The sequence below is a fragment of the Quercus lobata genome, chromosome 5 (genome assembly GCF_001633185.2).
Source record: "Quercus lobata isolate SW786 chromosome 5, ValleyOak3.0 Primary Assembly, whole genome shotgun sequence".
Lineage (NCBI taxonomy): Eukaryota > Viridiplantae > Streptophyta > Magnoliopsida > Fagales > Fagaceae > Quercus > Quercus lobata.
This window is the reverse complement of record NC_044908.1, coordinates 35,031,738-35,057,151: the sequence shown is the minus strand read 5'-3', so window position 1 is coordinate 35,057,151 and position 25,414 is coordinate 35,031,738. Positions and strand designations below refer to the sequence as shown.

Below are 25,414 nucleotides of genomic sequence, written 5' to 3'. Positions count from 1 at the left end.
TATATAATATGAAATACATTCAGATTTTGATCTCTTCAGAATAAAAGAGAGTAATAATACAGGTTTTAAAGATAAGCAGAAATAACTTGCAGCAAATAATTGGATAGTATCAATAGTATAATATTATTAATGGTTGCACGAAAATGAACATTACATACATCAAGACTTTCTCAAGCATTATCCACAACACAAACAGTTAGCTTTTGAGGATGAGGACCTTGAGCATGACTTTCATGTTTAAAAGAAAATGGAGAAATAACATGTTAAAAGATTGAAAAAAAAAGGGGGAGGCATTTCAGGTGTGTAGTCTGAATGGTCCTGCAAACAGAGAACTAATAATGAACTTAATCAAAAAGAGTGAAACACTTTGAAGTCGTAATGAATAAGCAATTGGGTAGACATATTTCAAGTCCACCTACTTTCACGACTGTGGTTTCCAGCAGAAAATCAAGCTGACCAAATGATATCGACTAGCTCTGCTTTGCTAGCATCCATTCAACGAAATTGTCCAGGATCAAGGGCCAGGCAAGTTCAGGATCATAATTACTAAAGTCCGGAAAACTTATCTGCATTGAATTGTGTCAATGCTACCTCAGGTTTTATAATATAAATTCAAAAACAAGGCGCCAGTGAATACACAAATCTGAGCAAGGAAATTAGTAGCTTAAGACATGACAAGGGAGACCTACAAAATAGATCCTTTTCAACTCATTTAATTTATTGTTCTCCTTTTCTTGTCTTATCAAAATGTTCATGATTTCTAATAACACAAATTGATCACTTCACTTAAGAAATTGCATAAATTTTGTGAGAACTTATGGTTAGCCACAGCCAAAAGCAACATCTCTAATAAACCTTAGGCCACACAGGCACATGAATGCAAGACTTAAATACAAGAGTAATGCTAGAAACACATAGAATGGTACAACTTGTGCCACAACTCGCCCACGTGGCGAGTTGTGAGTGATAGAGGTGTGATGGTGGGTCCATGTGGAGACACCTCTATCACTCACAACTCACCACGTGGGCGAGTTGTGGAACAAGTTGTGCCATTTTATACGTCCCTAGCATTACTCTAAATACAATTATCCTAAATAGGCTCAATTTGAACAAGCTTTGAGCACATCTAAAACAAATAATTAAAATTAAAATCAGAAGTAGCCAAATGAAGAGAAGAAATCTCTAATACATTTAAACTGACTACAACTAAGGCTTATATAAGCTTTACAATTACTTTGACCACCTAAGGCACCTGAACCTGTCAGCTGCACTATTGCTAAGTAAAAACCGTGTGAAGAAAAAAAAAAGCATATGCATCTAGTGGATCTTGAATACATATAATATGGTTGTCATAATCTTTCTTACTTGTCAAAAAAAAAAGTTTGCCATAATAGTATAAGGTTGTGAATTATTTATTTCAAATCCATTCAAAGAGGGAATTTGCTAGCAGCAACTTCAGCGCAAACAATTCAATTGACTAGTTCACATTTTACTTTCACCATGAAACTGAGATGTAATTTTAAAGTAGAACTTCAAACTAGGGATTAGAAAACAAGCATGGTTATTTTTTTTCCCCTTTTAGTAACTAAGTAGTAAAGTGTGCGTGTGCGTGTGCGTGTGCGAGTGCACATGCAAATGCAGTATAAACAAGATTGGTTAATAATTTTACCACAACACAGATATCATGTTTGACATGCTAGAAGTATATAGAAAAGAAATAAACAGAGAAACACAAACCAGTAACCAAACTATAAGAGTACCTCATTGCAAAACCGGTAGAAGCCCATCCACTGATCATTGTTTATGACCTTGTAATCATTCTGAGTCTGAATTTGGAACACAAGCATATAAGGAATTATTTATTTGATTATTATTTTACTTTTTTTTAATTGGGGGAAGGGGGGGGGGGGTGTGGAAGAGGTCATGAGAGATCAAGAATTACAAAAGATAAGCATCATAATAAATAGGTTGTTCGCTTTCTAGTCTAAGCCTATCAGACCAATCAGTTTGTGAACCACATCATACTAGCTACAAGATCTCTACTAATCCGTTTGGATTGAGGGGGAGGGAGGGTGAGTAGAGTAGAGTAGGCCCAAAATTAGCCTATTTTCAGCCAACTCTACTCTACTCCCCTCCATTCCCCCTCCCTCTCCCCTCAATCCAAACGGGCCCTAGAGTCCCCACATAAAAGAAAAATAGGAAGTGATCAAATCCATTCTATTTTCTCATAGAATATGGCAAGAGTTCATTAGTACAACAATGCCAAGCAGTGTTATCAGTAAGCTGACAAACTAAGTGGTCTTGTAAACCATACATCAGCTCAAGTTGATGTGAAACCTTCCCTCACAGGTATATATAAATGTGCAGCTCTATCAACTGTAGTTAAAAATGGCATACTTGAAAAATGTTGTAAAAAAAAAAAAAAAAAAAAGTAGAGAAAAAAAGAAGATAAAGTCATCCACTTACCTTTAAATACTCAACGAAAAAGTCAACCTGCTCCCGGAATTGGGAACCTAAAACGAGATCCAACAATTCGCATATGCTCTCTATATCTATGCTTTTTTGTTTCTCCTCTGACAGAATAAATAAGAGAGAGTTGCAAAGTAGAACAAATATGAACTTAAAATCAGAGGAAAAAATGAACAAGCATTAAAATTCAAGAATGCAAACTAATTATACCTGTTAAACAATACCGGAATGCATAGGAATAGAAATCCACAAAGTTCGTTGGCCTCTTGACCTTCTCAAGATATATTTACAAATTAGAGATATTAGCAGCTTACAATCTTCATTCGATTTCCAGTAAGAACCATATGCATGTTCCAAACATATTTAATTGACAACAAGTGTTTAGAAAGGTGGCCAATTCAATTATTTTACCTCTTTCTCTAGCTCCGGGAGTGCCTTCTTTAATTTGTTTACAGTGTCAGCCCTGAGTGCTTTAAGGCCTCTTCGCCACTCTTCCTATAAAAAAGTAATGTATCACAACATATGTATGAACTAAGCATAGAGAGAGAGAGAGAGAGAGAGAGAGATAACAATTAATAATTAAATAATATGAATGTTGGGCCATTAAGAAACATGTTCATAAAATGGTATAATGTTAAGATGGATAAGTGAAAATAAAAGAAAAGATAGGATTCAAACGTGAGTGCCCCCACCCACCATCCCCCACCACCTATATTATCCAACCCTTGTCAATTTTCACAGCCACCACCTTTGTACCCACCAGCCTGCCCACCTTTTGCTCCTTCACATTTTTTCCCTCCTCCATACCAGCAACCTTGTTACCCCCCCCAAAAAAAGCAACCATTTTTATCTCCACATACTATTCTTTTTCCACAATCTTATTACTGGCCGTATCAATTTGGACAGTATGTACCACACCCTTCGCCGGTCAACCCCACTAAACCTTTGGCCAATAAGAACCTAAAACCCCCTGTTACACAGCCACCAACACAAAATATCATCCCACCCTCTTTTCCACAACATAGACCTCTTCCTAACCAAGGGTTGACAAACAGAAATTCAGCTTCTTTTCGTATTGATTCGAAGGCCTTTTCCTTAGTTTTTGATGGGGGTCAAACGGATTCTTATTTCATTAATGAGCCAGGGTAAGTTCCATGAATCTATCTGAGTGGGAAGGAGCAGGTAGGTCTGCTTGTTGGGCTGATAAAACCCAGCCCATTAATGATGGGTCTATCTCCTTGTATACAAACCGTGAGTTTGGGCCTCCTGCTGCCCACCAAGCCCAGCCCGTTATTTCTAATAAAGCCTTGGGCACTTCACGTGTTGGGGATGTTCCAATAGTGTGTCAAAGCTCCTGGGAGATGGGTGAAGGGTTGAGCAACCTTGGGTCAGAATCAAAGACACCGGTGGTGAGGTGGGTCCTGTCTCTGACGTGGGTTAGTATCCCAATGGACACATCAACACGGGTGAAGGGTCAGGCAACCATGGTTCTAAATCGAAGATATTGGCACAGCTTCTGAGCTCTAGCGTTGAGGTGGGTCTCGTTTCGAAAGTGGGTTCATACCCCGAAGGACACATCGACTCGGGTACCTACTTGCTCCATCGGTGGTGAGCTTTCCGACCTCGTTTTCAGCTGATGAATTTGCCGATTCACTTCAGCGACAACTTGGTGAGCCCGAATCGATTTTCTCCTCTTTCTGTAATGGTTTCCGATGACGAGGTTTTAGTGTTAGAGTGGGATGAGTCTTTGTTGTCAGTTAAGGGTGACGAGGAGCCAAAGTCTTTGGTTTGCGAACCTTTGGCTTAGTGGGATCCCAATGGAGGTCTGGTTCTAGCTATGGAGGAGGGTGATTTTGTTGAGGTTAATTCAGGGGGACAATATGGAGCCTTCAAAGTGGGTGAGAATGATGATCAAAAGATTTGGCAAGTATGTGGGCTTCCTTATTTCATCTTGTGAGAATCTGTGTATTTCTTTTTTTCAAAAGCTTGAGAGAACCTGGGAAGAACAGGTTCATGCTGCAAGCACACATCAGGTGGGCAATCCTAGCCAAAAAAGTATGAGAGAATTAAGATATTTAATTTCCACAATTAATTATGATGGTCAATTGAGAAGAAATACTCGAGGAAGTTTAAAATCCATTGGAATGGATCATTGTCTATGAATTTGAAACTTTTATCTTGGAATGTGCAGGGATTGAACAATCCCTAGAAGAGGGTAATTGTGAAGAATTAGCTTACAGAGTGGAAATGTGATGTAGTTTGTCTCCAGGAGATAAAATTGGATAGTAAAGGAGATTCTTGAGGCACTAAAGGAGGCTGAGGGAGATAAGGCGCCTGGGCCTGATGGGTTTACTACAGCTTTCTTCTAAAAATGCTAGTGTAGTGGAAAGGGATGTTATGGCTTTCTTTGCAGATTTTCATAGACATGGCATCTTTGAGAAATCTCTTAATGCCACATTTCATTATTTGATCCCTACAAAGTTCAATGCTGTCAGTATAAAGGACTTTCGCCCTATTAGTCTTGTGGGCAGCTTGTATATGCTTCTGGCAAAGGTTTTAGCACATAGGCTATGAGGTGCTTTGAATAAGCTTGTTTTTTACTCTTAGAATTATTTTGTTGAGGGAGATAGATCCTTGACTCATTCCTTATTGCAAATGAGTGTTTGAATAGTAGAATTAAGAGTGGAATTCCTGGTGTGATTGTCAAGCTGGATATTCAGAAGGCTTATGATCATGTGAACTAGAATGCTTTGTTCTACCTTATGGAGAGGATGGGTTTGGGGGAGAGGTGGTGGAGATGGATGAAGGCTTGCATTTCAACAGTTAGGTTCTCAGTTCTTGTTAATGGTTCTCCAACAAGTTTTTTTTCGACAGTTAGGTTCTCATTATATGTAAGAATGGTGTTGATTTTCTTTGAAGTTATCATAGGTTTGAAAGTCAATATTGGTAAGAGTGAGATTGTGCCAATAGGTGAGGTAGGTAATTTACATGCACTAGCTCGTGTTATGTTGTAGGGCGAGAAGTCTACCTATGACTTACTTGGGTATGCCTCTTGGGGCACATTACAAGGATCCCTCGATATAGAATTCAATTCTAGAAAAAATGGAAAGGAGACTTTCTAGGTGGAAACAGTTATATTTGTCTAAGGGTGGTAGACTTACTTTGTTAAAGAGTACACTTTGGAGCCTCCCTACTTATTTTTTATCATTGTTCACTATTCCTCAAGCTGTAGTAGCCAGATTGGAAAAGATACAAAGGAATTTCCTTTGGGAGACTACTGATGAAGTATTTAAATATTCTTTAGTCGCGAGGGATAAAGTTTGTTTACCAATGGAGAAGGGTGGTTTAGGGATAAGGAGAGTGGGGTTGTTTAATCAAGCCTTGCTTGGTAAGTCGCTATGGTGCTTTGGGAAAGAAGTTCACAGATTATGGTGTTAGGTTATAGCAAACAAATATGGAGTGGATAGTGGGGGCTGGTGTACTAGGGAAGTTCAAGGGACTCATGGCTGTGTAACGTGGAAGAATATTAGAGCAAGAGCTGAGAGTTTCTTTAGACAGGTGGAGTATGCTATGGGGGAAGGCCATCGTATTCATTTTTGGTATGACCCTCAAAGTGGGACTATCCCTCTAAAGAATCTCTATCCAGATCTTTTTGCTCATGCTGTTTCCAAAGAAGCTTAGATTTATGATTTGGTTGTTTCTAATTTAGATGGGGGTTAATAGAAGCTGGAATTTACATTTCCATCAAGTTTTTCATGAAAGGGAGGTAGAAAGAGCATTTTCTCTATTAAGCATCCTTACTCCAATATGCCAAGGGGCGACGGAGATGATACTTTGACTTGGAAGTTGAATCATTTTGGTGTCTTTGATGTTCGCTCTTGTTATAATTTGTTAACTGTTCCGGATGGCTCTCCCTCTATCTCTTCCCCCTAGAAGGGTATTTGGAGTAGAAAGGTACCTAAAAGGGTGTCTTTCTTTTTATGGACAGCAGCTAGGGGTAGAATTCTTACCATTGATAATTTGGTTCTTAGACATTTACCATTGATTAATTGGTGTTGCATGTGTCGGTGTGATAAGGAAACTGTGGACCATCTTCTACTACATTGTAAGTTTGCTTATGTCTTGTGGAGTGAAGTTTTATTTATTTTATATATATATATATATATATATATTTGGGATCCAATGGGTGATGCCGAAGACAGTAGCCTCCCTTCTTTTTGGCTGGTGGAATTGGCTGGGGAAGCATTCCTCTAATATTTGGAATATGGTTCCAGCTTGTTTGAAGTGGTTAATTTGGTAGGAGTGTAATAATCGTACTTTTGAAAATATTGTAAGATTAGTAGATCTTTTGAAGCCTATACAAGTTGGGACCTTTTCAGTGGGATAGAATTTGGGGTTTTACACATCGTATTTCCATTTCTAAATTTCTTCCTTCTGTTCGTATCTCTTCTTGAGGTACTTGTATTCGTTTTAAGAACAGAATGTTCACCATCGTGAACATGATGTCCTTTTTATGAAATAAATCTTTGATTACCTATGAAAAAAAAAAAGGATTCGAGTTTGAAATGAAAAAAATTCGCTGAAAGATAAAGTTTACCCTCATTAATGAAAAGATGAGAGTCTCTTGAGAAGATTTGTCATGTGCAAAGAAGAGCAATTAAAACACCAGAGAGGAATAATGAGTTAATTCAAGTCAAGGGAATGAAAAAAATAATAATAATAATAGAGAAAGACCTAAAATAACATTAAAACAAAAATATCAAGTATGCCATGCTAGTAGCCAACCCCAAAATGTTGGGACTAAGGCTTGGTTGTTGTTCTAATTATGCAATATGGTATCTAGACTTTAAAAGTATAACAAACATGAAGAATGTAAGGAAGAGGAGTAAGAGGAATAGTGAAATACAATTCCTTATGAGGATCAGAGTTAACAAGACAGGCTAAAGAACTTAAGATTTGATTACTCATAACATGGAAACTTCTAATGTGTAATTTCTTTTGACGGGTAAAAGCTTTTTAGGGAAAAGTCTTTTTTTTCCCCGCCAAACTGGCAAATGACCTATGGGTGCTTATAATTTCTTTGCTTCAAGAAATAGGGCTGCTGCCACAAGCAAGATAGGACCTAGCAGAATTGCAAAATCCAACAACTAGGTGAAGGAAACAACAGCGTCATAATGGTGGTGATGATAGTGTTGGGTGCCACAGTAGTGGTTGCAGTCATGATGGTGGTGGCCACAGTAGTGGGCTGGTAGCCGTGACAATGGCAATGATGACATTGTAGACACCGCTAGAGGGGGGTGTGCACAAGTCGGTTTGGGTTAGTTTGGAATGATTTTTCAACCCAAACCAACCTCATTGGGTTGATAAACTACCAAACCAAATCAATCCACACTCCACAGTCCCTAAATTAACTGATCCAAACCAACCCACAAGTGACCAGTATAGATTGATTTGGGTTGGTCAATATGGGCTTACTTTGTCAGGTCCATTGGGCATTTATCTCCAATAAGGGTCTCAAAACCGCCAAAGGCCCACATTTTTATTTCAATATGTAAATTTCAAGAGTAACTTCCTAATCAATCAACAAAAGCCATAAGAAATAAGGGTTTTTTTTTTTTTTTTTTTTCAATTGAAAAGGTTTTGATGAAAATGTTGGTTGTAGGTAGGACTATCCAGAAGACCCGGCGACCCGCTCAACCCGGCCAACCCGCCCGCGTCCGACCCGCCGCCATCCAATCCGACGACTCCAGTGGTCGAACGCGGGTTCCGGCGAAGCTAACCCGACCCCACGCAGGTCGATTGTCGGTTTTTGGTTTTCAAACCCGTGACACCCGACCCGAACCGAATCCTTATCCTTTCCGGCGAAGTATTTTTTTTGATAGGTAATTAGAAAACTTATATTAAAGAGGAAAAAAAAGAAGAGAGAAGTACAAGATGTTCATGATGATGAACAACAACACAACACAACAGCAATAAAACAGCAACACAGCACAACACTACACAACACAATAGCAAGAGAGAAGTCAGGAAACTAAGCTAAGGGAAGGCATAAACTCAGAGAGGGAAGAACACTCAGTAAAACCCCAACACTGAGACCACTCCATTAGACTGCGTTGGCATAAAATCTTTAACTCCTCCAATGTTTTCTCTTTATCTTCAAAAGATCGACGATTTCGCTCTAGCCACACAATCCACATTAAGCACCCTGGAACCAAGTTCCAAATTTCCGAATTATGCTTCCCAAGCCATTGATGCCAACTAGATAACAAACCCGCCACCGAACCCGGCATAACCCAATGAATACCAAAAGAGAGTAAGAAGAAGGTGGTCTACCGACTCTCCATCAGAGCAACACATACAACACCAATTAGCTAGAGGACGACCCTTAAGCATTAGGTTATCCAAAGTGAGGATCCGACCATGGGCAGCAGTCCAAAGAAAAAAAGCCACGCGCTTAGGAATCTTTGATTTCCAAACACCCTTCCAAAGAAATAAAGAATTCGAGGCACCCCGAATCTCATGGTAGTAAGATCGGGTGTCAAACTTCCCATCCCCTTTCAGCCCCCAGCGAAGAGTATCTCTCCTATCACCTCGAGGAATACGAGGATGGATAAGCTGAAAAAGAGAGTAAGAAGCAGCCAACTCCCAATCTTCAAACGCTCTATAAAACCTTAAATTCCACACTCTAACAGAACCCCCTTCTGGAGCCCACAAAACCTCAGAGATGCAAGCATCCTTGACTGCTGAACATGCATAAAGCACAGGATAGCGATCTTTTAAAGAATTCTCACCAATCCACCTATCATGCCAAAAGCGGATACGAGTACCATCACCCACTTCATAGGACAGATGCTTAGAAAAGCTCTCCCACCCTTCATTAATGCTTCTCCAAAGACCACACCCATGAGCCCTCCTGCAGACTTTAGTGCACCACCCCCCTTGACCCTCACCGTATTTTGAGGAGATAACTCTCCTCCAAAGATGGGTAGCTTCATGACCAAATCTCCATAGCCAATTCCCTAAAAGAGCTTGATTAAAAGACACCACATTTCTTATCCCCAAACCGCCCCTCTCAACGGGAGAACACACCTTATCCCAAGCCACCAACGGAAACTTGAAACTCCCCTCAGAAGACCCCCACAGAAAATTCCTCTGAATACTTTCCAATCTAGCCGCCACAACTTTAGGAATAGTAAAAAGAGATAAAAAATATGTAGGGAGACTTGAGAGAGTACTCTTTATAAGCATGAGTCTACCACCTTTAGATAAATAGAGCCGCTTCCACCTAGATAGCTTCTTCTCCATTTTCTCCAAAATAGGATTCCATACCGCAGCTGTCTTAAAAGAAGTTCCCAACGGCATCCCCAAATATTTCATAGGCAATCTGCCCACTCTACATTGAAGAATATTAGCCAGAACATCTATATTATTCACCTCCCCAACAGGAACGATCTCACTTTTCCCGATATTAACCTTCAACCCTGTAAAAGACTGAAAACAAGACATCACCAACCTTATGGACAGCAACTGTTCCCTAGAGGCATCACAAAATAAGATAGTGTCATCAGCAAATAACAGATGGGAAATATGCACACCAACAGCGTTCACACCTCCCACATGGAATCCCCGAATAAGATTACACTCCTCTGTCTTCTTCAAGAGTCTACTTAGAACCTCCATAATCAAGAGAAACAATAGCGGGGATAGTGGATCTCCTTGTCTCAATCCACGCGAGCATCCAAAAAAACCTTCAGGAGATCCATTTACCAGGACAGAAAAACGGACAGACGTAACACAAGCCTTAATACACCCCCTCCATTTCATCCCAAAACCCATCCGGTCCATCAAATAAAACAAGGCTTCCCAGTTCACGTGATCATAAGCTTTTTCAATATCAAGCTTGCATATCACCCCTGGACTTCTGCTCTTCAACCTGCTATCCAGGCATTCGTTTGCAATAAGCACTGAATCTAGAATCTACCTTCCGCCAACAAACGCATTTTGAGTCTCAGATATGAGCTTGTCCAAAACCACCCTCAACCTATTAGCCAAAACCTTAGATAGCAACTTGTACACGCTACTCACCAAACTGATGGGACGAAAATCCTTGATGTTAATGGCATTACCCTTCTTAGGAATTAAAGTGATAAACGAAGCATTCATAGACCTCTCAAACCCCGAGTGTCGGTGAAAATAGGCGAAAAAATCCATAACATCTTTTTCCACCACACTCCAACAAGTGTGGAAAAAAGCTATGGTGAAACCATCAGGACCAGGGGCTTTATCCCCCTCCATCTCCCTTAATACCTAGGAGACTTCCTCCTTTGAGAACTCCTTCTCTAACGATAACCGCTCACCCTCTTCGATACAAGCAAAATCTAGCCCATCCATAGAGGGCCGCCCCACCTCAGTTTCCTTAAACAGTCCTTGATAGAAAAGAACTAACTGAGAGCGCACGTCAGGCTCATCCTCATAAAGAACACCATCCACCTCAATCCTTTTAATTTGATTAGCATTTCTATGAGAGTTTGCTAATCTGTGAAAGAATCGAGTATTATTATCGCCCTCCTTCACATACAAGGCCCGAGACTTTTGCCTCCAAGAAATCTCCTCAAGAGAAGCCAACTGATCTATGTCACCTTTGATTTGAAGGCGACGGATCTGATCTTCATCTGAAAGTCCCACCAACTCCTCCCTCGCATCTAATCCCATTAGCTCAGCCAGCAAGTTCTTTTTTTTGAAAGCCAAATCACCAAACTCCTCCATGTTCTATTTTTTTAAATCTGCTTTCAAAGCCTTCAATTTTTGAGCCAAAATGAAGCTTGGAGAGCCCGCGAAACTGTACCCATCCCACCAATGCTTAACTCTATCAACAAAACCCTCAACTTTTAACCACATATTTTCAAATTTAAAGGCACTTCGACCACGCCGAACAACACCAGCTTCCAACAAAAGAGGGCAATGGTCAGAAAGAACCCGGGGAAGAACCCGTTGGGATACATTGACATAATGCTCCTCCCAATCTAGAGAAACCAATGCCCTATCAATTCTTGACATAGAGGGGACACCAGAATCTCTAAACCAAGTGAAGGAGGCCCCCTCTAAAGGTAAATCAACTGAAGAATTATTCTCAATAAAATCCGAAAATGCGAACATAGCAGGGCTAAAAGACTCACAGCCAATCCTTTCACTAGGGTACCTGATAATATTGAAATCACCTACAAGACACCAAGCCATAGGCCACCTGGCACGCACCTGGGATAACTCATCCCATAAGGTAGATCGCTGACCATTGTCATTAGGACCATAAACACCTGTACAAGCCCACACAAAATCATCCACCACTCCTCTCAATAATACACTGACAGAAAACTGACCAACCATAACATCCAACTTCTCAAAGACCCTCTTATCCCAAATCAGCAGGACCCCTCCTGAAGTTTGCACAGCATCCAAAGCAGCCCAATCAATAAAAGGACAACCCCATAAACTCCAGCGAAGTATTACGATTTTCCGACTAGATCCGGCGAGATCTCGCCGGATCCAGCCAAAATCAGGTCGTATCGGCCGGCGGCCGAAACTGACCAAATTGGCCTTGAATCATGCCAAAATCGGCTTTGAATGAGGCCCAAACATACTAAATTTGTCCTTCCTCAATTTTATTTTGAATATTTGTTGCTTCTTTTGTGTTTTCTTTATTGTTTTGTTTCTTGCCTTCTTCTTTCTTTGTTTTGTGAACCAAGGACATATAATGTGTTTTTTAAGAATATTTTAATAGTAAAAATATATAGAAAATATAAATAAAAATATTTTTAATAATTTTTTAATCGCCGCACCCGCACTCTACTTTTTCAAAAATTGCCGAGTCCCGCACCTGTGCTTCATAGCAATCCATTGCCTTCTTATTGGATTGGGATGGTTGGTTTGTATGCACACTCTTACTGGCAGTTGTGGCAAGTGGTCCAACACTCTAGATAATCACAAATTTAAGGGATTTATTTGGACATTCCAGTTCCTATGAATTACTCCAAAAATACAAATTTTTGTAGGACTGTACACGGGTCAGTCGGACTCAGGTTGAGGGTCAACCTGTGACTCGACCCGATCTCATCGGGTATTGGAGTATGTCACCTGCAGTCGATTGACAATACTTGGGTCTCTGACTGCCGTTTGCCTTCAGGTTTATGGACAGGTTCAGTCGGACTGGCTGTTGGCTTCAAATCTACAACCACACACAAAAATGAAAAACCCCAAACACAATACAACACACAACATCAAATCATACCATAGCCACCTCACCATACCCAAAGGAACTCACACTCGCACGCGAAATGAATTTGGTTTTAGCTTTTGATTTCAAAGAGAAAACCCAAGAGTCCGAGCCTCAGAGGTAATATTTGATAAGGATAGGACAGATAAGTTTGCATAGAAAAAGGGAAAAAGAGAGATAAGGCTTAGTACGTGTCAGCCATGCAAAGAGGCAAGAATTTTAAAAGCCAATCAAGTAGAGACACATTACACAGGTAAAAAGAGGTTATTTATCTCACAATAATCAGTCAGTTTGGTTCTAACGGTTAGCCATTATAGAGACCGACATCAGAACCAAAAAATTGTCAGATTTAAATGTTTACATCTGTTGCCGACAGAAACTTATTCAGAGCCGACCCATATCTGATTGGGTCGAGTTGGTCCGGTCAATTTTGCTCAGGTCCGGGTTGGTTTGGACACCCCTACATTTCTGGATAGCCACACATTCAAAGGATGGATTTGGTCATCCAAGTTCATATTTCGAATTCCTTCAATAATTTTGAAATTGCCCATACATGTTCTCCTAGACTTAGGGATTGCGTTGAAGGAATTTAAAACTTCCACCTGGATACTATCCTAGTAGGAATAGAAAATAATTCTACTAACCTAGTAAGAAAAAGAATTAATTTCCTATACTAAATAGGAAAATAAAATAACTAATGAAAAATAAAATATATACTAAACATTAATAGATTGGGCCTTAGGTCCAACTAATAGCAGACTCATTCATAACACCCACTGACGTAGGACAAATTGGGGAATTTGTCTACATGTGCTTGTGGTGGGTTTAAGTTTACTTATAAAACTGTGTAGAATTGCTGGAAAAAAATTATGGGGTTGCGTTAGGAATTGAAAGATGGTTTGATGAGTTATTTTATGGCTATTTGATATAATATTAAAGGATTTGATTTGGGGTTGTAAGGAGGGAGGAAAAGAGAGGAAATCGTGGTGTTTCGGCATAAACAGTATCTGTGAACAGTACCACAACAGAGGGAAGTATAACAGAGAGGAGAAAAGGAAGAAGAGTGAAAAGGGTAAGGGAGGAAAAACGAATAAGGCCAACATGCCTCAATACTCAAAACACTCAATATTTTATTAATCAACTCCATCTCCTTTGAATACATCGAGCAAAAATACACACACACACACACACTAGAATCAGGACTCCTAATTTATCTAGTAAATTAAAAACCTAATAAAAGACTAACTTGGACTTAAAGAAAATAAAACCTAAGATAGGATGTCTTAGAAAATTGTAGAGTCAACTAAAGTACCAAAATACCCTTAATTCGCAAAAATTGCAGAAATTATAGATTTTCCTAACTACAAAATTGACGATAAAATAAAATAAAAACCCAAATAAAAAAAACAATATGTAGACATTGAAAACTACACAACTTTAACGTCATCCACATGAGGAACCCATAAAATAGACTAATGTATATTTTTGGCCCTTAAAGTTTGGGGTTGTTTTCATTTTTTCCATTTACATTTCAAAATTTCATTTTGGCCTTCCATATATGATTTTGTTTTCATATTGGCCTTAACATCCATTTTCATGTTTTTATGCCTACAACAATGAAATTCCTACATTCCATAGCATTTTAGAGATGGTATTTCTTGAAATGATTAAACATGACGGCCGTTTAATGGTAAATCACTAATGGAAATGGCCAATATGAAAATGAAATCAGACACAAAGGGTACCAAAAAAAAAAAAAAAGAGGCAAAATAAACACAGCCCCAAACTTTAAGGGCCAAAAAGTGTACTTTAGTCCATAAAATAATTCTTGAATAGGCAAATTTGAATAGTAATCACAAATCAATCTTCCATGGGTGCATAAACCCCCAATTGAGCCATCTTTTTGTGTCCATAGATCTTCGTAATTGGAGGCCTATATTTTGTTTTTGCACCATTATGTTAACAAATGTTATAAACTGTTAAAGTATTGGGTTTGTGTTAATGTAATGGCCCAAGAGGCCCAGTTATGTTGAAAGCCCAAATTGGGCTAACCCTAGCTTGTAGTCTCTATATGTATCATGTTAGGGTTTACTGTAATTGATGACTTTGAGTATACAATTAAGATGTAGCCGCTAGGGCTTTATTTTGTCAATGTAGGCTGTTGGCCGAACCACGTAATCCCTTGTGTTCTTCTCTCTTTCTTGCTTCCGCTTCTCAATATTATTTTATTCTCATCTTTAACATGGTATCAGAGCCGATGGTTGTCAGTGGTTGTTTGCTTGTGCAACCTTCAGATAAATTTGTTGGTTGTTATTGGTGTGGTTATGGTTGTTGTTGGTGATTGTAGTTGTTGTTGGTTGTTGTTCTCAGCACTTCTTGGTGGTCATTCTATTATTTGGTTGTTTTCGGTTTGTTCTGGAGCCACCGGTGTTGGTTGTTGGTCAAAGTAGACAGGGAAATCCCTTGCCAATTTGGTGGATTTTTGTTGTTTGGGTATAGGTTTTACCTGTTCCTTATCCATGATAAGGATAACCTAACCACTATAAAACTTTTGTTTGGTTTTTTTTTTTTTTATATTGCAGAACTTCGGTTGGTTCATCTCGTTTTTTGATTGATTCAACTTCAATTTTGGCCAATTCACTTTGTTTTCAGCCTCTTCAAGCAAGTTGGCAGTTGTGTGTTACAAGCTGGATCTATAGGACTATATGCTCCAGCTTGAGGGGAAGTTTTAAAATATTGGGTTTATGTTGATGTAATAGTCCAAGAGGCCCAGTTATGTTGTAAGCCCATATTAGGCTAACCCTAACTTCTAGTCTCTATATATACCCTGTTAGGGTTCACAGTAATTGATGACTTTGAGTATACAATAAAGATGTAGCTGCTAGGGCTTTATTCTGTGGATGTAGGCCGTTGGCCAAACCACATAATCTCTGGTGTTCTTCTCTCTTTCTCGCTTCCGCTTCTCAATATTATTTTATTCTCGTCCTTAACATAAACTCTCACTTATCCCAAAATATTTTAGAGGGTAAAAATGTTGAAATTAATTACTTAACCATTATTCTAACACTACATCTTATGTATTGGCCTAGACACGCCCTTAATAAGTGCAGCTAAACAAGTGTAATTTCAAAATTTTAAATGGAATGTCCAGTGGAGATAAGGTTATAACTCCTTCAACTAAGAGTGGGGACCATGTGAGGTGGAAGTGGAAAAAGAATGGAGACTTTGATATCCATTCTTATTATAATATGCTAAGAGTTCACTCTTGTAACATCTTCCCTTGGAAAGACATTTGGGGGGTTAAGGCATCCAGAAGAGTTTCCTTCTTTGTTTAGACTACAGTGTGGGGAAAGATACTCACCAGTGATAGTTTGAGGATAAGAGATTTTACAATGTGGATTGGTGTTGTATGCGCTGATGTCATGGGGAGAGTGGATCATCTAATGATTTATTGTGAAGAGGCTTATCAATTATGGTGTTTTTTCTTTAGATCATTTGGAGTTTCTTGAGTTTTACTAAGGAGGGTGATAGATCTGCTATTTGGGTAGAGGAATTGGTTGGGGAGCACTTGTCCAGCATTTGGAATTTGGCACCGTTGTGTTTGATGTGGAGCATTTGGAGGGAGCGCAATAATTGCACATTTGAGGATGAGAAGAGTTGGGGGAATCAGCTTCTTGCCTCATTTATTTTCTCTTTGTTTGATTGGTCACGGGCTTGGGACTCACATTTGGTGATTCCCTTCCGATGTTATAGATTCACTTCTTCCTTATACATAGGTTTTTTAGTTGTTTCCCTCTTCTTTGTACTTGGCTGCTTTGTGATCTTTTCGCATGAAAATGTCTTTTTTTAATAAAATTTTTCTTACTTATCAAAAAAAAACTTAAACGACTAGCTCTAATACCATGATAACTACCACTTATCAAAATAGCTTAGGTTGATCGGAAATGATGAATTTAATCACTTAGGGCATGTTTGGTAGACTGTAATAGACGTTGTAATGTAATAGTTATTCCTATGATTTAGTTATTCTTTAGTTTGGTTATGTTTTTATTACAATGAATAATCATTCCTTATGAATAGCTATTCTTCAAAATGAGGAATAACTATTCCTCTTTAAGAGGTTGTATTAGCTATTCCTTAGTAAGTGCAATAATTTCAAAACTTAATATATTTCCAAGTAAACAAACTTTCTATATACATCTAACAATTATAAAAATAAAAAATCATAAAAAATAACACATATCTCTCTTAAATTTAAAAATAACAATTTTTAAGGAAATATAATTGTATGAGTAAGAAATTTCCAAAAATAAATGTTAAGTTTCAATCTAATGTTATAACTCACAACCAAACTAATGAATAGATTTAGTTATTACATTACAACACATTTTATTCCTAGTAATAAAGATTACAATTCCTGTCGTAATTCTCATTCAGTGTACCAAACGTATCCTTAATTATTATTCTAAATAGCATAATAGCTTGCAAGTCCAGCATTGGATTTTGCTAAGCATGCCTACCTTCTATTTTTTATTCCTTTTTGATTGGTATGTTACACGTATGCCCAATGGGTCTTAAACCCACAAGGATTTCATTGGAATGCCTACCTATAAGGGGGGCGTTAGTGTTAGTGTCGGTAATTTTTTATTAACGTATGCTTGAAATGCATCATTGGCTCACCGACCACAATTTTTTGTTGTTGTACGGTTGTGGTGACGACAATGACAAGGGGCCGTTTGGTAACGTTGTTCTAGTAACATTGCTTGAATTTTTTGGAAATACGTGTGGGTGAAAAAGTGTGAAAATACGTATAATGTTGTTTAAAAACTGAAAACATGTGTTTAAACACATGTACCAAATGACCCCTAAATATCTGCAAATGTTGCCTAAATGCTAGCATGAATATATTGTATCTTCAAGCAAACAAGATAATAAATGAAACATGATAACCCAAAGAACACAATTCTTAACAAAAAGATAAGCATCCTTCATCACAAAATCAACCTTTAAAATCTGGTGTTAAATACTAGTAGACTTTACAATGGATTGTGAAATTTGATATATAAAAAATCATATGGTAGCACAAGTGGGTGATAAAAATATAAATGAAGTGGCTAAAACAGTCATTAAAAAAAAAAGGTAACAGAAACAGAAAGAAATGCTGTGAATAAAATTTCCTTACCAGGCTAAAATATCCCTGCTTTTCAGCTTTCATTTTCCTGGTACGTGTAGTCATCAGTTTTAACAAAAGGGTGAAACCTAAAAAGTGAGATGTCCAATGATTCTAGGCTCCGCTTGTTTAACGTAAAAAATTTTCTTAGCAAATGTGTTTTCAATAAAAAAATATTTTTAGGGAAAATGGATTGTTTAGTTCAAATCCAGAAAATTATTTAAGTGTTTGGTTGCACTGAAAGTCTCTATGTTAAAACTAACAGAAACAACCAAAAAAATCAGTAGATAGTGATAGTTGAGGTGGAGAGAGGTGTCAATGGTTAAAAAGGAGGGGGGGCCCTAGTGGAGAGGGGGCACTCAGAAGGGTGGTGATGCAGCCGCACCAGGGGAGTTGGGGAGAAAGGTGATGGTGGAAGCACTAATATGGGAAAAGGTGTTGGTGGAATGAAGTAGGGTTAGGTAAAAGGTTGTGGTGGCCAGGCAGTCAAATGGGAGGGGAAAGGTGAGAAGGGGGTGGAGGAGGTATCGGTAGTAGGGACAATGGGAGGGGAGGAGGCATAAGCTTGGTCCAAGAAATGGCTCACACTTGCAAAAAAGCATAACTGTTTACCACTTCTTTGGTTATAATTTTCTGTTGGTCATAAAAGTTTTTCCTTTAACTGTCAATTTTGATTGCACCAAAAACAGGAAAATTCAAAACACATTTCTAGAAAAAAAATTTACGTTGAAACAAACGGAGATAAAACTTACCAAGCAAGCATCAAGATCCTCACATCAGTATGATCTACTTCCATGTCTGAACAAAGAGCTTCGATTCCCTCTGGGCTGTTGAAAAAACAATTAGTATACTAAAGCTGTATTTGCATTTTCATACATGAAAGATAGCTTTTTACATAAAGCAAATAAATAAGGTGGAGTTTGATACAAAAGTTAGTTATCAACTTATCATTAAACTAAAAAGGATATGAATCAAATTTATTACCAAATCAGTGTTAATCATAATAAAAAGAATATCAAGAAGCATCACTTCTTTCTCTTTGGAAAAACATATTTACCATTTCTTGTCATAAGAATCTGGTTGGACCTAAAGGATCTAAAAGAAGGGGAAAAATTTTAGTAAAAAAGTAAATATATTAGAAGACAAAAGATTAAGTAAATAGGATGAATATACTCCATCCTCTCAAGAATATTACCAAAATTGGGAAGAGCAATGAATCCAAGAAAGAATTATTATGTGTACTTCTCAAAGCGTGTGGCTAGTCAAATAATGAACAAATGAGCTACACAACATAGAAAGTATGGTATTCCTCTCCCAGCAAGATGTCACATGATAGTGAAAGGAATTAACCCCCAAATAACATCATTCTCATGACAACTAAAACTCCTTCTCCAGCTAGCAAATACTTTCATCACAATATGAGACATTACCTAATGCATCCTAAATAAGGAACAGGCTAACGACCACAATTCTCCTGCCACAACACAACACAGCACAGCACAATATAACAAGAGATGGTCTATCATCTCACAGCAATCCATACACATTCCACATCTGTCCACAATCATTTTTCCCCTTGTTTTCTCAAGGTGTTAATTGTAAAAACCTTGCCCAAAGCTGCTACTATTTTCCATGGTACCCTTGCAAACAAAATATTCTTCCATGGAAATTCAATCATTAAAGACCCTAAAAGCCTCAAAGAAAGCAATAACTAGCTTAAGTGATTAGGCTTCAGCTCATTATTTCCACACAATACTTTCCTACACTCTTTTATGGTCCAAATCACTCCCAAGAATTTATAGTATAGAAGTATTGACACATCACCATTTTTCAGGATAAGTAAAGAGAACACATGTACAAAGAGTTTTAGAATTTTTCATTATAGATGTCAAAATTGAGCTATCATGCCTTGCATATCACACAACCTCATACACTTAGACATCCAGAAAAGATTTCTAAATCCATAATTGAAATATAAGCAGAGGCAATACAAGTCAGACGTAACAAAGAAATTGATTTAAAGAGGGATCAAAAAAGAGAGCTTACGTTACATACTAAAAGAATGGCATACATGAGCACAGTGGCGGAGCCAGGAATTTTTTCTAAGGGGGGGCCGAACTATCGTAACTAAAAAAAAGGTTTTATTTCATAAATTAATTTAAGTCAACAAAGTAGTGCATACTAAAGTCATTTTTAATTGATTCCAAACTAATTTGTTTAACAATCATTTTTTCTTAATATACAGTTAAACAATCACTCAAAAACTCATCGTATTACAAAACTTCATTTTGAGAGACGTTTGATGGATTTCATACCGTGGATTAAACGAATTCCAATATTGATCTTTGTAACACATTCTAAAGAAGCAATATCCATTTGTTTAGGTTAACATCTTCAAGTGTTTCTAGGGGATTTTACCTATAAAGTTGAACCGATAACTTCTAAATTATGACATTTCTTTCTCAAAAAACAATCATCAAATATGGATGGTTTGTCTATAAATTACTTACACTTTAAAATCTAATTATTAAATTTTATAAAATAGTTACGGTTATATAGCTTAAGTTAAAAAGAAAAAGAAAAAAAAAAATTGTATGAACATGAAACGTAGCTGCTATATATTATATAACGTTATTTGTTTTTGAGAGTATATAATATAACATTCATTTTAAACTACACTAATTCCTAGAAATGTTTGTACCTTTAATTCAATATCAATGTTAGTGTCCAACAATTATTCACTCACACGGTAATAGTATGTATATATAAAGTAATAAACTAAAATTTGACAGCCAAACATACTCCATCCAAATAAAAATAATAAAAAACAGATAGAAATTAACAGCCACACAAAAAGTTAAGGTTAGTGCAATACAATTGTACAGCATATACTATCACAAAAGAAAAGGAGAGAGAGTAGTAACTAGTTTAGTGATAGTCTGTAGCAGTAAATGCTAAACAGAGCAAGAGTGTGACAGAGCGAGAGATAGAGAGAGTGAGAGATCTGTACCAGTTATGATGGTCGCCAGAGCCTGGAAGACCACGGACTCACCGCAGTCAGTTGACTGACGGTGCAAAGGGGCAGGTGCACATGAACTATGGTGATTTGGGATATATTAAAGGGGAGTTTAGGTTTTGTTACTTTTTGGACAGCCAAAGTGAATGGACCATTAGATGGATTATATTTATTTGTACCAATTTAATTTTTTTTTTTTTTTTAGGAATACAATCTCGACAATATTTTCACAACAAATCTTAAGTGACAGGTTAATATTGGTGGACAAAAAAAAATTTAGTGGTAGGTTTAAATTAGAACCAATAACACCTTACCACTTATGAATTGTTGGGAAAATGTTGTGGACTTAGCTTCTTTTTTTTTTTTTTTTTTTTTTTTTTTTGTGACCAATTTAGTTCTTTTGGTTTGCTAGACTGCTTAAAAATTTGAGCTGCCACTCTTATGATATAAATTTTACATTTTGAGAGGCAAAATTAGAAAATTTTGCGCGGGGGGGCGGGGGGGGGGGGTGTGGGGAGTATGCAAATTTTTATCTAAGTTATAAATATTTTTACCTACTCTAGGGCAAAATTTAAAAAGCTAGGGGGGACCATGGCCCCCTCTAGCCCCCTCTAGCCCCCTTCTAGCTCCACCGCAGCATGAGAGTATCATGCATTGATGTATAAAATATGCTGCTAACTGAATAGGTTTTCTTTTTTTTTTTTTTTTTGGTGATAATAAAAAATTTTATTGTGAAGAAAAATGCATAACCAAGTGCACAGGGGGTATACTATGGGTACATAAAAACCAGAGCCTCAAATTACAAGGATTAATCAAATCTAAAAGGGGTGGGGAGAAAAAACAAAGCCTACTGTGCATCCACTCATACAAAGATTGAAAGAAAACTAATTGATCTGAAGAGGGATCAAAAAGGAGAGCTTGCATTACATACTAAAATAATTGCATACATGAGCACATCATGCATTGAAATATAAAATAATAATGCTGACTGAATAGTTTTTTTTTTTTTTTTTTAATTTTAAAAATAACAAATTTTATTAAGATGAAAAATGCATAACCAAGTACTCAGGGAGTATAATATGGGTACATCAAAACCAAAGCCTCAAAATACAATGACCAATCAAATATAAAAGAAATGACAAAATAAAAAATAAAAAATAAAAATAAAAGCCTAATGCTAGTATCCACTTACAAAGATTGAAAGTACACTAATTTCAAGTCTATAATAAACTTCGAGCATTCCGTTCCTACAAAAGATTCCAGATTAAGCAATGAGGGACAGTCTTCCAAACTTCTATGTTCTGATGTTGACCAAATCTACCTTGTCAGCAAATCAACATATTTAGGACACTTTTCAGCATAACCCATTGAACTCCAAACAAGCCAAAAACCACCTCTCACAATTCTCTAGCTATAGGATAATGGAACAGCAGATGATCAACAGTCTCCCCACTCCTTTTGCACATACAATGCAAATCAGTCACTAAGCTTGCTGAAAATAAGAAGCAATCAATTCTAGGGTTGCTAAAAGTAGCCTATACAACCTCCTCTAAGTCATAGTTGGGAAGTGATCCCCCACCACTTGCCAAAAATAAGAAGCAATCAATTCTAGAGTTGTTCGACCATGTGTTGAGATGAAATCAAAAAATCCATGCATTGCTTGAGAAATATTCTCATCCCCCATTCAATCTGTAGGAAAACGAACCACTGACCACGTTAAAATCAGTACCCACACACCAAGGTGTATCCTACCAACACATCCTCACCGAAGGCAATAGTGGCCATTGTGTCCCTTGCTGGTGACTGAGGTAGCCTCAGCCAGAGAACCCATACACTGGAGTTGCCCACGACTGCCCTACCTTCCCAACGTAGTTATATATGATTTAATGTAGAATAGGATTACAATCCTCAATTAAAGAAGTACACAATTGACTTCAAAGCTAACTTAAATTTCACACACACACACAATTTAAGGCACAATAGTCAAATAGAAAAGGCAAAGATTAGCATAAGCATTTTGACATAGTAGACTTACTCAATCATAGCAGAAGACCCATTTGCATACGAATAGTATAAGGCGTCGATTCGTTCCAGCTCTTTCGTAGTGGCTTTACTCGACGCTGAATAGTTGAGATTCATGGCATTATAATAAGCATCGTGAGCTAAGTAATTAATATTATTGAAAAAACAATAAATGACAAAGCTAGAAGAAGCTTTTTTTCTTTTCTTTTCTTTTTTTAGTTTCCACAATACATATGCATAGTCAACAACAGAGCAAAACCATAAGAGCTTAATTTTCCAATTCCAATCACAATAGTTCATGAATTGGAATTTTTTTTTTCCCGAGAAAATTAATATTGATCACCTACACAAACACACAGTTATGCAACAAATAAATTCCCATCACAATAGGCAATAGCTCATAAACTGAAAAAGGAGGAGTTTTTGAAAAAATAGAAGAAAAGTAAAGCAAAAAAAAAAAGAAGAGAAACATACCAGAGCGGAAGAGATCGGCGGGGGAAGAATTGAGGGAGGGAGTCGAATTTGGTTGACCCGTTTTCCTCGATGCAGAGCGACGCATCTTCAGGAATTCCAGCGAGAGAGAGAGAGAGAGATAATCAGAGAGAGCGATCGAAGAATTAAAGCTTCGTCGCTCGATATTATGCCCAAATCCTTTTACAGAGAGACAGAGAGAGAGAAAAAAATTAAAGAAAAAAAAAAAGTTTTGGTTATTGGGTTTTCTTTCTAATCTTTTCCTTTCTACTTTCTAGAGAGTTGGGAAATTGATGAGAGTCTGTTTGAGAGAGAGAAAGAGAAAGAGAGAGAGATAGGGGTAGATCATGGATGACGTAGTTGGGTGGTTCCTTAGATTTGAGGCTAATAACTAAGGTCAATTATCACCGGGTGTGGTTAGATATAGTTTATTTTGTTAAAATTAAAAAATTATTGCAAAAAATATTATAGATAAAAGTAAAAATTAATTGAAATAGTACAATGGAATCATGAATAGTAGTAAGAATAAACTAAATAGTGAAATAATTTTAATTTTTAATTCTAACACAAAGGCACACATGCTCAAAATTTAAATTTATTGTTCAGTTTTTTTTTTTTTTTTTTTTGGTTACAATGGTTAAGAAGATTTACAATCTTATGTATGTGTCATGTCATATGCCAAGCTATTAAGTTACAACTAGTCGACCAATTAAGCTACAAGAATAGTTGTCAAAATGTGAATCATATCGTAAATCCTTTTTTTTTTTTTTTATCGTGTATCATATTGTATCATATCATATATCGTAAGATACACAAACACTTGATAAAATTTAAAAAAAAATATATATATATATATATATTATAGATCTACATATATAAAGGGTATATCAATTATAAATTTTGAATATATTCAGATAATAACTAATTCCTTCATCACTTATGTAATAATATCTAACAAGCTAACTAAATAAATCAAGTTTATAACATACACATTCAAATTGCTTAAATTCAGAAGTGATAATATATTACAAATGACTCAAAAATTAATTTATTTTCATCATATTAGCTAATCAATCTCATCTAAGTCAATGCTATCATCACATTTATCATTTTGCAAATTTATTTCTTCACTAAAATTTTCTTGATCGTCATTAACATTTACTATCTCTTCTTGTTTTTTTATTTTAATAATTAAAAAAAAAAATCTTCTTGGCATTCTAGTTTCTTGGACTTATAACAATAATTAAAAAAATTAAAAAATAATTATATTTTCAATTAATATCTTATTCATAGTATAGAAAATATATTTGTAAATATTAAAGTGAAGTGTAAGTGTGTACTGTGTACTCCAAATTTTATAGAAGAAAGAGAGGGAAAAAAACTTATGAATATGTTATTTTATTAGATTAAATTAAGTAACCTAATAATTTTGTGTTTAAAACAAGTCTAACAACTTGTTAGATACAAATAAAAGTACAAATTTTAACAAAAAAATATCATTTTAAAGCATTTGTCCATGTATCGTACGATACGATATGATTTATACGATACACACACTGTATCGTGCGATTCATGAGCACTTACGATACGTTAATACGATATGAAACTTTTTACACACAATACGACAACTGCCTACAACTAGTCGCTAACCCATGCGATACACGAAAATACTTTTAAATGTAAGATTCAAAAAAAAAAAAAAAAATGTCATGCACTTTTGCAACATAAAGGTTGTATCTGGCAGCATGTAAAATAATTTTCAAGTATAAAATACTTTCAGTTGAAAATATTTTACTGAAAGGTCATTTTCATCTATTTGGTTGTGTTCTGAAAAATAGTAAAATATGCCGAAAAAGTATTTCCGGTGTTTAGTTTTGCATGTAAAACATTTTCCAGAAAAAATTGTCAAAAACCTTACCTAACAAAAGCAAATCTAAGCAAAAACAAATCAATTGTAACCCAAGAACAAATCATTGTTATTACCTCAACCAAATCA

The 25,414-nt window shown here is 36.7% G+C and overlaps 1 protein-coding gene across 3 annotated transcripts; it reads right to left on the bottom strand.

Annotated features, from left to right (window-relative positions):
* Nucleotides 1–23,774, bottom strand: LOC115992468 (DCN1-like protein 4). 3 transcript variants are annotated; one of them, XR_004092525.1, is made up of 10 exons: nucleotides 23,422–23,774; nucleotides 22,961–23,045; nucleotides 18,662–18,736; nucleotides 17,922–17,958; nucleotides 2,881–2,964; nucleotides 2,680–2,740; nucleotides 2,467–2,573; nucleotides 1,761–1,826; nucleotides 420–566; nucleotides 1–332 (listed from the first exon to the last, which is right to left on the bottom strand). XR_004092525.1 is itself a non-coding variant. In XM_031116675.1 (9 exons), exons 1-9 carry the CDS (start codon nucleotides 23,504–23,506, stop codon nucleotides 471–473), a joined length of 696 nt encoding a protein of 231 aa, XP_030972535.1. In that variant the 5' UTR covers nucleotides 23,507–23,774; the 3' UTR covers nucleotides 1–470. The 3 variants fall into 3 exon arrangements, 1 of the variants encoding a protein (XP_030972535.1); XR_004092526.1 differs by having other exon boundaries at nucleotides 1–318; XM_031116675.1 differs by having other exon boundaries at nucleotides 1–566.
* Between the last annotated feature and the right edge of the window lie 1,640 nt (nucleotides 23,775–25,414).